Source organism: Brachypodium distachyon, chromosome 3 (assembly GCF_000005505.3).
Source record: "Brachypodium distachyon strain Bd21 chromosome 3, Brachypodium_distachyon_v3.0, whole genome shotgun sequence".
Taxonomy (NCBI): Eukaryota; Viridiplantae; Streptophyta; class Magnoliopsida; order Poales; family Poaceae; genus Brachypodium; species Brachypodium distachyon.
The window spans coordinates 30,796,876-30,809,575 of NC_016133.3; the positions used below are offsets into that span (position 1 = coordinate 30,796,876).

At 42.5% G+C, this 12,700-nt stretch overlaps 1 protein-coding gene across 1 annotated transcript; it reads left to right on the top strand.

The window, feature by feature from the left end:
• The first annotated feature begins 897 nt into the window (after nt 1-897).
• LOC100834512 (cytokinin dehydrogenase 3) lies at nt 898-5,225 on the top strand. Its single transcript, XM_003571850.4, has 5 exons — nt 898-1,933; nt 2,060-2,187; nt 2,283-2,543; nt 2,623-2,885; nt 4,548-5,225. Exons 1-5 carry the CDS (start codon nt 1,360-1,362, stop codon nt 4,885-4,887), a joined length of 1,566 nt encoding a protein of 521 aa, XP_003571898.1. The 5' UTR covers nt 898-1,359; the 3' UTR covers nt 4,888-5,225.
• Nucleotides 5,226-12,700: the final 7,475 nt, after the last annotated feature.

Genomic DNA, 12,700 nt, shown 5'->3' on the forward strand with positions numbered 1-12,700 from the left:
ATCAATGTTAAAGGTTTGGATTTGTCAACTGCAATCTATCAAAAGAAAATATTTAGTTATTGTAAACCCTATGCATATGTAGCTGTACTATATTTAAGGTTGAGGAAAGTCGCGACAATCTTTATGGGACGGAGGGGTAAAATAACAACTAGGAAAAAGGGTAAAATAACAACTAGGAAGTCAACCATGTTTTGGTCCCTGGGCCTACATTAATTGGTGTTACTTAATGGTGTCCTCGAAGTTCCTTTCTATATTAGAAGCAAGCAATCAGGTATCCCTCCAACATCATCATTTGGTTTTGGTGCATAATTTCTATCTATTTTCCTTTTCCTTCACAATATAAATGGACTTTGCACTTGGTATAATTTTCATTACAGCTCGTGGATTCCAGCCACGCAACACACGGACTGATGGGCATCCTCCTTGACGTGGGTGGTGGCCAATCTTCGTCAGTGAGGCCCCTGTAAACAGTATCACACAACAGTAAGCCTGCGAAAGATTCGGTATCTAGGGCTGAGCTGAGCCCTACATACATGCCCCAGTTCGTGATCAATGGTCAAGGGTAACAGGAGGAGCCACGGTGATCGGTTCACCTTAAAAGACTGTACAGGTGGTTCACAGAACAACCGGGGTGAGGAAGATGATCCGGCTTTCCTTTCGATAATTAATCTGAGTAAGATATTTTACTCCATAGGCCACTTCCATGTGTTGATGGATCATATTTTAATGCATATGCTTGATAATATACTACTAGTACTAACTTGAGAGTTAAGAGGGAGATGGAGCTGATAAAATAAAACCAGATGGACCTCATTTAAGTATAGTTCCAAAACAGAAAGGAGGGTGCAGTGTGAAGGAAATCTATATTGTCTTTGCCCTTCTTCCTTTTGACAGGGAGGAGTCCCCTCCCTGCACTTGTCCTTTTTCTCTAACCTCATTTATATTGCGCGGCTTTGTTTCAGCTGCTTCCTCCTCCTCTGCCTCTCTCTCTGTAGTGTGTATATGAGAAAAAGACTGCTCAGGGGAGGGGGAGAAAGAGAAGAGGGTTGAAGATCACATGGTGGCCTTTTTTTGGGTATGTGACAGCTTCTTCATTTAGTCTTTTAGTGCTTCCTTTTATCTCCTCCTCATGAAACCCCTTTCAAAACCTCAAATCGCCTCATCAGCTGCAGAGTTCCTTCTCATACTAGCTCCTTTCTTCATCCTCTCGCCTTTGCCCCATATAATGCTCTGATCCTTGTTCCAGCCTCCTCCCTCCTTCAAACTACACGGTGTGGTACTGCTGGTAATACATACACCTCTCTCTCTCTCTCCTCCTACCAACCTCCCATAGTTGTGCAAGAATCACTAACGCACGCCATGGAGATTGCCATGGTCTGCACAAGAGTTAACCTGCTCATCCTCATCCTCTCTCTCTGCTCGCCATACAAGTTCATTCAGAGCCCCATGGACTTTGGTCCTTTGAACCTCCTCCCCACCACCACCACTGCATCCAGTGATTTTGGTAGGATCCTCTTCCACTCCCCATCTGCAGTGTTGAAGCCCCAGTCTCCAAGGGACATATCCCTGCTTCTCAGCTTCCTCTCTGCCTCATCTCTAAGCAAGGTGACAGTAGCAGCCAGGGGTGCGGGTCACTCCATTCATGGCCAGGCCCAGGCCCTTGATGGCATTGTGGTGGAGATGTGTTCCTTGCCTTCTGAGATAGAGTTCCACGAAGGAGGAGGAGGAGATATTTCTTATGCTGATGTGAGTGGTGGAGCTATGTGGATAGAGCTCCTGGAGCAGAGCTTGAAGCTTGGCCTGGCTCCAAGGTCTTGGACTGATTACCTCTATCTCACCATTGGCGGAACTCTGTCCAATGCCGGCATCAGTGGACAGACATTCAAGCATGGGCCTCAGATTAGCAATGTTCTACAGCTGGAGGTAGTCACAGGTAAGATAAATGCATGGATGAGGGGAATAAAAGGACAAAATCTTATTTGGCTTTTGGCTCTGTCTTCCTTGGCCAACATCTCTTAATTGATGGGCAGTAGATTTTCTGTTCCTCATTGTTTAACAGGCAGGGGGGAGATTGTGACATGCTCACCCACTAAGGATGCAGAGCTATTTAATGCTGTTCTGGGAGGCCTTGGCCAGTTTGGCATCATAACTAGGGCAAGGATCCTGCTCCAGGAAGCTCCGCAGAAAGTATGTACGCAGCTTTAGAACTGTCATGCTCTCATTAGTGTAAGTTTATGACATGCATAGATAATTAACCAAACGTTTCTTTAAACTTCATGTAGGTGAAGTGGGTGAGAGCCTTCTATGATGATTTCGACATCTTCACCGAAGACCAGGAGTTGCTGGTATCAATGCCGGATTTGGTGGACTATGTTGAAGGTTTCATCGTCTTGAATGAACAATCCCTTCGCAGCTCCTCCATCGCCTTCCCTGCAAATATGGACTTCAACCCAGATTTTGGCACCAATAGCTGGCCTAAGATCTACTACTGCATAGAGTTTGCAGTTCATGATTACCAGCATGACAACACCAATGTGGAACAGGTAAAGCAATACCAAAACTGTTTTTTTTTTGGTAAACATTGTCCAGGCTTGGGGATGATTGAGTAAGCATCTATTTCAGGTCGTGGAAGTGATCTCAAGGCAGATGAGCCACATAGCATCCCACTTGTATAGTGTGGAGGTGTCCTACTTTGATTTCCTCAACAGGGTCAGGATGGAGGAGATGAGCCTGAGGAACAGTGGGCTCTGGGATGTGCACCACCCATGGCTCAACATGTTTGTGCCAAAGGCTGGTATCCAAGACCTGAGGGACCTTCTCATGGACAACATCTCACCGGATAACTTTGAAGGCCTCATCCTCATCTACCCACTCCTCAGAGACAAGTAAGCTCTACTGCTACTACTTATTAACGCAAAAATAGACATCCCATTAAGATATGCCAAGTTGGGGTTACATCAATGCGTGGAAGTATTATTTATGGAGCAAATATTATCTACTAATTATTAATTGACGCCTGTTTCGTGACCACTGCATCAGCTTCCAAGCAGTCCTAGTTGGACAATCAGCCTTTCTCTGCACTATCTGACGTGGTGTGCATTTGTGTTTATTAGTAACAAATTCTTATATATAATGAAGTGGTGACGAATTAATCAACTGGTTAAAAATGCATGAGAATGAGAGACGCTAGACCCTTTTGGCATCAGCATGTTGGCCCATTTTTCTGCCATCTGTATACTGCATAGCATTTATTCCAAATTTCAACGTGGGGCACCAGTCTGCTCTTCTTTGGAAGCACCCGTTGAGCTTTTCATGCAGAGCATTCATGATTTGGGTTTGTTCTCTTCTATTCTGTAAAGGTCTGAGAAAGAACACAATTTTCTTAAATGATGTGTGCTGCACGCCTAGTCGCCTACTCAGACTCTTCATTAGTATATAGCCAAATTGACCTTTTGGTCCCGACTGTGTTCTTTTTCGGAAGCAAAGGGCTGTGGGGTGGGTATAGAGGGATCCATCCTTTACATAGGCTTGCAGTGCTGCAGAAAAGTTGCAGCCTTGCTACCTGCTAACATTGGGCACACGCAAAAATGAGAATATAAGATCAGTCTTGTTTAATGCTGCCAACTTTTGTTTGTTGGGAAGTTCTATGTATGTCTACAATGTTTTTTTGGTATAAAGTCCACACCTACAGTGGCTTTGTTGGTCGATTGTTGCATGGTTATGAATGATTGTTGCATCTTTCGTGGGTCCTTCGAATAGAATGACATCTGTCACCAGCATAGCGTGAATCAACTGAAACTATAGCTTAGCTCAATCAGGGGCATCTGTTCTGTTTGGTGAAACCTTTGTTCAGTAGCAACAGGTAACAGCGAAATATGTCGACAGAAAGTACTTGACTTGTATTAAATTTAGATTTTTGTAGTTACAAGAATAATTATATTGGGGCCTGTTTTATGTTTAGATAAGATATACTTGTACTAATGCATGATAAACAATTACTTCAAGCCAGGTCAAACATCAGCAAGTAAGCTGGGTTAATTGGGGATGAAACTAATGTTGGACTGACTACAAATTATTTTCTGTGACGTTATCCACAACAAGGCACAAATTCCATGTGGCCTCAAAAGATTTTTATGATCCCATTGACCTCGCATTTGAGCTTTTGTATTCCTTTAAGTTTATACAAGTTTACATGCAAGAGGTGTTTAAAATATGTGTCAACTCTGAGCTGATTGAGCCTCAACAAGACATCTCAGTTACATTTTCAGAGCTGATTGAGCCACAACAAGACATCTCAGTTACATGTTCAGAACTGATTGAGCCTCAACAAGACATTTCAGTTACACGTTCAATGTACTGAAATTCTTCAATAGCCCCAATGTAGACAGTGTCGCTGTAAACGTTAAAACAGACTTTTCTGAGTCAAAATACATCGAACTGCAGAGTGTCAGCTATATAATTTTTTGCTCTGTCTTAATTTTTTGTATCAAAATGATGATCCAGTAGGTTCTAAGCTATGGTTTTAACTTTCTCTCGTTATCCGACAGGTGGGGCACCAACACATCGGTTGTGCTACCAGAATCCGGGTCGGACCAGGTAATGTACGTGGTTGGCATTCTTCGATCCGCAAACCCTGACGAAGGATGTTCCCACCACTGCCTCCAAGAGCTTCTACGCCATCACCGCCATGTAGCTAACACCGCTGGAGCACGCATTGGAGCAAAACAGTACCTGGCTCACCATCCAACTCCGGCTGGCTGGCACCGGCACTTTGGTCGGCGGTGGGAGCTGTTCGCGGACCGCAAAACCCGGTTCGACCCGCTAGCCATCCTCGGGCCAGGCCAAGGCATATTCCCCAAGGGAAGCGATGCAGTGTATGCAAGCTGACAGCAGAAATTGCTGCGGTAAAATAAGAAATATAGATAGGTGACTAAGGTGGGGTCTTTTTTCCTTTTTCTCGTAGTTTGTTTCGGGCCGATAGTTTCCTTGGCGGTTTTGAGGCGTCGGCTTTGATTATCATGGTGGTGGATGTTGGGTGAACCTGGTGGTGGAGTGCCACTGGGAATTTTGGAACTCTGTACAGGCTGAGGAAGCACGGCTCTAGGGATAGAGATAGTGATTTCTATTCGATCAGTAATCCATATTCGATGTTGCCATTAGAATTGTTGCTATTGTTGTCACTTTCACTCCCACGAGGGTGAAATTCTTTGCGCTCGACTCCTTCAGACATTGCCCTTTGCCTCTGTGGCCAAGTATTGGTAGCTCAGTTCTATGGCCGGCTTTGTTTTTGCCACGCTATTTTCGGGGGTGGCTGCCCTGTCAGGCTGTTAGTTTTTTTAATGATCTTAGGAGGGTTTTTTTAACGCGATGTTAGGAGTTAAAGGCGAGCATCCCGTCGGACTAGCCCACCACCGCTGGATTAGAGTGGTGTGACCTGTGTCTCTTTGGATTAGTTCGTGAAAATGTGCACGGGCCTCCCAGGTTATTTCCATATAAAAGATCTTCCAATTTGTTTCCTATAAAAGCAACCGGTCCTGAAAAGCATACAAGGATAAAAATGCACTTCTGTTTATTTACCAATCTCCTGATTTCATGTTGTTTTACTTCTAGAAAAGTATAATCAACAAAATTTTCTTCCCAGTGCTCACGGGTCAAATTTGCTACAATCTGACATAACTTTGTGTCCACTTCAAATTTTATTTGTTTCCAATGCAGCGAAAATCTGCTTCAGTGGTAGATAATTTGCTTCAAGTGCAAATAAACGTTGTGTTGAATATAAATATTAATTATGCTTCCAATGTACTCCCTCTGATCCTAAATTATTGACTCAAATTTGTCAAAATATGGATGTATTTATTCTTAAAAAAACGTCTATATAAATGTAATATTTCGACAACAATTTAGGATAGGAGAGAGTAGCATAATTCTGCTTGAGTTGACTAGAGAGTTTGCTTCCAAAGCAACTATAGTCATCTTTACTTTTATTGATGGCGGTGGTTTGTCGTCTTTGGACCGTGTCACTTTCTTTTGCTATGCATGTTGTTTTGGCACAAACCATTACGATGATGAATATAGATCATAGCATCAAAGATAATACATAATCATACAATTTTTTTTTTACGAAACGGCCTCAACGAGCCATTTATCGCCAATAGAGAGTCGAGAGAATCAACCCAAGAGGTCTAAAGGATTACAACACGATAAAAAAGCTAGGGGACATCGTCGGAGCCAGCAATGAGCTCGCCAAGGCCAGCACCAGCCTGGCGCCAAGCAGCAGCTTCATCTTTGATAAGGGCGAAGACAGACTTGGGGCGCTGGAGCTTGTTCTGGAAAATGCCACGGTTTCTTTCTTTCCATAGTTCCCAAGTAGTGAGCAAGATGAAAGAGGCGACAGCCTTAGACGTGGGCTTGCCAAGGGAGCTTGCAGCAGCGCCACGATCCAACCACCAAGCTCTGATGGAGGAGGCATCAATCTAGGTAGATGATGTGGGTGTGGGTTGCCCGATCTTTCGATGAGATTGATAACTCTCGATTTGGGTAGGAGGTGACGTTGATGATCCGACTACGGCCTAGGAGACAGCGCCTTAGAAATCAATACACCAATTCCAGAGGGTTATTGATCACGTGGGGGCACGATCAACCTGACCACGAAGGTCTTTGTTCCTGCAAGCAATCGAAGAACAAGCAAGAACAAGATAAATAGCCGATGCAATCTCAAATTGCAAATATACTATATCAAACCAATGTCTCAACGAGACGATAAGTTGGGGTTCCGAAAAACGGTAAAACAGGTGGTCTAACCGACGCACGCGATTACACGAAGTAGTAGCGATGGCTAACTTTTAACTAAACAAAACCAAAGGATCCTTAGGGGGGCTCATGGGGTATATAAAGGAGGATGGAGAGATATTTTCGTCCACCTTGGGTAAGGAGGCCGAAATCCAACTCTATCTCTAACTTTCCTAACAAACTACAACTCTTTAGGAAACAGAAAAACAGATCCGTCAGCTTGTTTTGTCCGTCACGGTCAGCACGAGTCGAATCTCTTGATGGGGCCAGATCCGTTGAAAAGGTCTTGTAATTACCTGTTTGCTTGATTTGGACTCAGAATGCGGCCTGGGTGATTAAAACAAATTCAGATCTCCTGACAGCTCGGACCCGAATCGGATTCAACTTTAATTCGTGATATCTTTCTCTAACAAGCTCCGAATCATGTGCCGTTTGATTTCTTGGAAAGTAGACTTGATAGGCTTCACTTTGAATCTCCCTTTGCAGGCTATCACACTTCATCTTCACTTTGGACTTGTAAAGTTCAATAAGATGCCTACATAATAAGATTACACAAGATAGTAGCTCCGCCTCTTTGCAAATAACATATTGAAAACATTTTGTAATTGAATTTACCTGATTATAATTGTTATTAGATACACCAACGATTATGGTTATAATGGTCGTATCCATAGTTAGCGTGTTCATATCATCCTTCCTTTCTTGAAAGGAAAACCGTCCTTGGCGTCGTTTGTGCTGAAAAGAGACTGACAAAATAGACAAAGTATGTGCATGGTATATGTATATGTCATCAATTTTAACTCCACTCCAATGCTGCACATTCGATGTTTCACATAAATAAAACTCATAATAGTGCAAAAGATTAATAGTATATTCCAACGGCAAGTATCACATTTTAATTTGTAATTCTCATCATTAAACCATCCTAATGTAGGCGAACAATAATTCAAAATTCGCAAATGGCGAGCTACAATATGCGTCAATGTGCAATCATGCCACAAGTTATTTGTCATACAATTATCACCAATATTAGAGGTCATATCAAAATGATTGAGCATATGCAAAATATTGTTGTCTCTCAAATCAAGAAAGTTATCACAAGCAATGCAAATCTGATGCACCCAAAATTTATTGTTGACATCATGTTCTCCACTTAATTGAATAGTGTATCCATGGGCATTAGCAAAAGATTTTGAAATTGTTAACTCAGAAACTTTATCCATTGCATGTGACAAATATATAGGTGCATCAATTTTAATAGAACACAAAGAATTATTAGGCTTAACCATAGGAAACACTTCTTCATGTTTAGTTAATTCGACGCAACATAAATCAAATTTAATCATCGCATCACAAGTCTCTTCCAAAACAGTAGGTAACTCCTCACATAAATCATTATCATTTGAATAAATGGGTGTACTCAAATCAGCAAGTAAATCAACAATTTTACATGGGGCAGAAAATTCATCAAGTATCTCATTTATTTCATCACACGTCATATTCAGTTCATCAACATGATCCTCTTTATCATTACCTTGTAGGCTCAACTCACTTCTATTACGCCTTCTCTGCAATTTTTTCACAGCTTCACGAGCAAGATTAAGCAAACACAATATTGAGTCGTATTGTCCATATTCAATCATGTAAGAAATTTCAAAGTTAAGCCCATAATAAAACCTATTCATGTTTCTTTGTTCTGTTTCATCTAAACCAGCCCGCAAGGTTAAAATTTGGAACTCATGGTAATAATCATCAACAGTTTTATCATCTTGTGTCAAACGTCGTAATTTGGAACGCAACTCATAAGCATAACTTGGAGGAACATATTTTCCTCTCATGATTTTCTTCATATCAATCCAAGTGTGAGGTATTTTGTTTTCTCTAACTATCTCACTCCACCAAGATAAAGCAACAAAAGTAAATTTACTACTAGCAATTTGAACCTTACAACTATCTAGTACATGGAAGCATGTGAATTGATCAATTAGAACTATTTTCCAATCAATATAAGCTTCAACATCATTATTTCCATCAAAGAAAGGTCCAAAACAATTATTGACATTACAAGGATTGCGATATACCTTTGCCTTGCCAATGTCAACAAGAGACGAGGAGGATGGATGTGGTGAAAAACGCTCATGTCGGTCACTTGATAGCATAGGCCTATTTTCCATCCTTCGTGTAAGTCCTGTCATGGTTAGTATAAGACAAGAAACAAAACATAGGAATATGTTCCTATCAACTAATAGGATGTGGCTACAAGTCGCTCAACTCTCAAGCTAAAAATCAAGTTCTTACAAGTTCTTACCATGCAAAACAGGAAGGTGATGGCCAGCGGCGTGACCAAGCCCTCTGAAGATTAAATGTATCGATGCCGCGGTAACAAACCAACCTAGGTGTAGAATCTGTGGAGCTTGGAGGGTTTTGTGAGTAGCAAAGAATAGCAAATAATCAAATCAACAATGCAAAGTTGAAAATATGCTCAATAATGCTAGTCATAGCTGCTGGAGTCGAAAAGAACGAATTACAGAAATAATCTAAGCCTAGATACTGAAGAAGATAGGATAGAAAGATCAAAAGATGGCACAACAAGTAAATCCCTGTGATTTTTTTTTCTTTTTTTTTCTTTTTGTGGCCTTCTGTTTGGCTTCTTATTCTTTTCTTCTTTTTTCTTTTAACCCCAGAAACTCACGCAAAAGAAGGACCGGAAAACTGTACGTCGGTCTGTCGAAGAACAGCAAAGGCTGCAGTAAGAAAAATTCAGAAAAATATGAAAAAATATGGGTTAGAAGCGTATCGACACAAGCTTTTCAGAAAGGACAAGATCACTCAAAACGGATGTCGTACGGTGGAGAAAACTGAGAAACACCGGGCTGCAGCGACGCCGGAAAACGGATGCAAAAAAATATTGGAAGCTTCGAAAGTCCACCTTACAAACCGAATTTGAGGGTCAAAGTGTAGGACAACGCCCTAGATATTTCCTGATGCGCCTCGTCGTGAGCTTTCCAAAAAGTCCAAGAACGTCCAAATCCGAATTGTTACGCAAAAGATACGCCAGTTTTACTGAACATGGGTCAAACCCACCCGAAACTAAAATTCTACTCGGACTCGGGTCCGAAACTGACTCGAACTCTTTCTCTCTTTTTTTTCGGTTTTTTTCTTTCTTTCTTTCCTTTTTTTTTCTTTCCTTTCTTTTTTTTTCAACTTTCCGAACAACTTGATCTCTAAACAAAATTCGATCTATTATGAAACACTTTCCAAAAGCACTCCTTATTGGACTCGGACTCAAACTCGCGGTTGAAAACTATAACTTGCCGACTCGATGTAGGACTCGAAGAGGGACATAGTGTAGGAATTGACGAGGGACTCGGTGTAGGACTCGAAGAGGGACTCGGTGTAGGACTCGATGAGGGACTCGGTGTAGGACTCGAAGAGGGACTCGGTGGAAGATATGGTGGCGGCGGGAGATTATGGCGGTGGTGTGGCAAGAAGTTTGGCGGCGGAAGATTGATGAAGGAAACCTGCGTCACACGAAGAACAAGAAAACCAAAAGCAAGTTCGATCTAGTAGAAAAAATCTGAAAAACGATCCAATCTAATCTAGCAACTCGACACGATTAATGCAGCAAAGATTCAACAATGCTAATACTAATGTGAAAATTAGAAGGCTCAGATTGGTTGTAGGACAAGGTAACTAATTCTAATTTTTGTTTGGCTTTTTCTGGATGATAGGTAAAAACAGATCTAAACTACGGATAAACTGGAAAAATCTCACCGAGCAACCTTAAGCTCTGATACCACGTGATGTGGGTGTGGGTGGCCCGATCTTTCGATGAGATTGATAACTCTCGATTTGGGTAGGAGGTGACATTGACGATCCGACTACGGCCTAAGAGGCAGCGGTTTAGCAATCGATACACCAACTCCAGAGGGTTATTGATCACGCGGGGACACGATCAACCTGACCACGAAGGTCTTTGTTCCTGCAAGCAATCGAAGAACAAGCAAGAACAAGATAAATAGCGGATGCAATCTCAAATTGCAAATATACTATATCAAACCAATGTCTCAACGAGACGATAAGTTGGGGTTCCGAAAGCGGTAAAACAGGTGGTCTAACCGACACACGCGATTACACGAAGTAGTAGCGATGGCTAATTTTTAACTAAACAAAACCCAAGGCTCCTTAGGGGGGCTCATGGGGTATATAAAGGAGGAGAGAGAGATATTTTCGTTCACCTTGAGTAAGTTGGCCGAAATCTAACTCTATCTCTAACTTTCCTAACAAACTACAACTCTTTAGGAAACAGAAAAACAGATCCGTCAGCTTGTTTTGTCCGTCACGATCAGCACGAGTCGAATCTTTTGATGGGGCCAGATTCGTTAGAAAGGTCTTGTAATTACCTTTCCAAAAAGTACTTGTTTGCTTGATTTGGACTCAGAATGCGGCCTGGGTGATTAAAACAAATTCGGGTCTCCTGACAGCTCGGACCCGAATCGGATTCAACTTTAATTCGTGATATTTTTCTCTAACAAGCTCCGAATCATGTGCCGTTTGATTTGTTGGAAAGTAGACTTGATAGGCTTCACTTTGAATCTCCCTTTGCAGGCTATCACACTTCATCTTCACTTTGGATTTGCAAAGTTCAATAAGATGCCTACATAATAAGATTACACACGATAGTAGCTCCGTCTCTTTGCAAATAACATATTGAAAACATTTTGTAATTGAATTCACCTGATTATAATTGTTATTAGATACACCAACGATTATGATTTTAATGGTCGTATCCATGGTTAGCGTGTCCATATCAGTAGAGGGGCAAAACAAAGCTTTATATGTCCAAACAGCGACCCGGGACCAGGCGTTGCGAGCGGGCAAACCAACATGATGTGGCAAGCAGATTCCTCACAATTATGACAAAAAGGGCACCATTTGTCATTAGAAATGTTGGAGTAAATTTCACAGAACCACACTTTTTGGGGCTAGGGTTTCATCGGGCCACAGTTATCGCTAATTGTCTCATAGAACCACACTTTTTGGGGCACGTCGTCTCAAAGAACCCAAATCACCCAGATTAGGCCATTTGATGGAATTCCCGACAAGTAGGTCCCACCTTGTCAGGTGCCACGTCGGACGACCCGACCCGTTTTCTCCATGTCAGCTCACGGACCCGTTAACCCGAGCCGTCTACCCGAATCCTTTCCCGAATCCCCTCCCGAATCCTCTGTTCAATTCCCCATTCGCGACGGAGCCATGAACCCTAGCTCGCTCCCCCTAGCTTTCTCGCCCGATTGAAAATCGATTGCGGGCATTGACAGCGCGGAGGAGGTCCGCATCTTCCCCGCATCCGCCGGCATCCACGCGTCCGCCGCCCTCCCCTCGCCCACCGGCCTCCCCGCGTCCGCTGCTATCGACTGGATATGGGCCGTAGCGGATTCACTGAAGATGGTGGCGCCTCGATGATGTCATGGCTGAGGGATTCTGTTGATAGCAGTGCTCTGTCGAAGGATGAGGTGAGTTTTCGATTTTGAACCCTCCCATCCCTGAACTCTGGGCTTTCTAACGATTGGATCAAACTGCACTGCAGTATTTTCGCTACTTGGAAGATCCAGATTACTTGTTGTATTTAGAGCAAAGCTTGGAGGCTGAACTTTGTGAGGAGTTGAAGCCAGAATCTCATGCTGGTGATTACTACATTGATTACATTTCAAATCTGGAAGTAGAGGTTAGCGATGAGAAGGAAAAAAACAAGAAACTGGATGAAGAGAACCTGCAGCTACAGTTTGAGTTGGCATATGAGGACCAGCTAATCGAGGAATTAGAAGGCAAAGTGGCAGAAGGGAAGAAGATGATAGCAGAGATGGAGGTGAAGATTGAAGATGCAAAGGAGTCAGATCTGAGGTGTTTT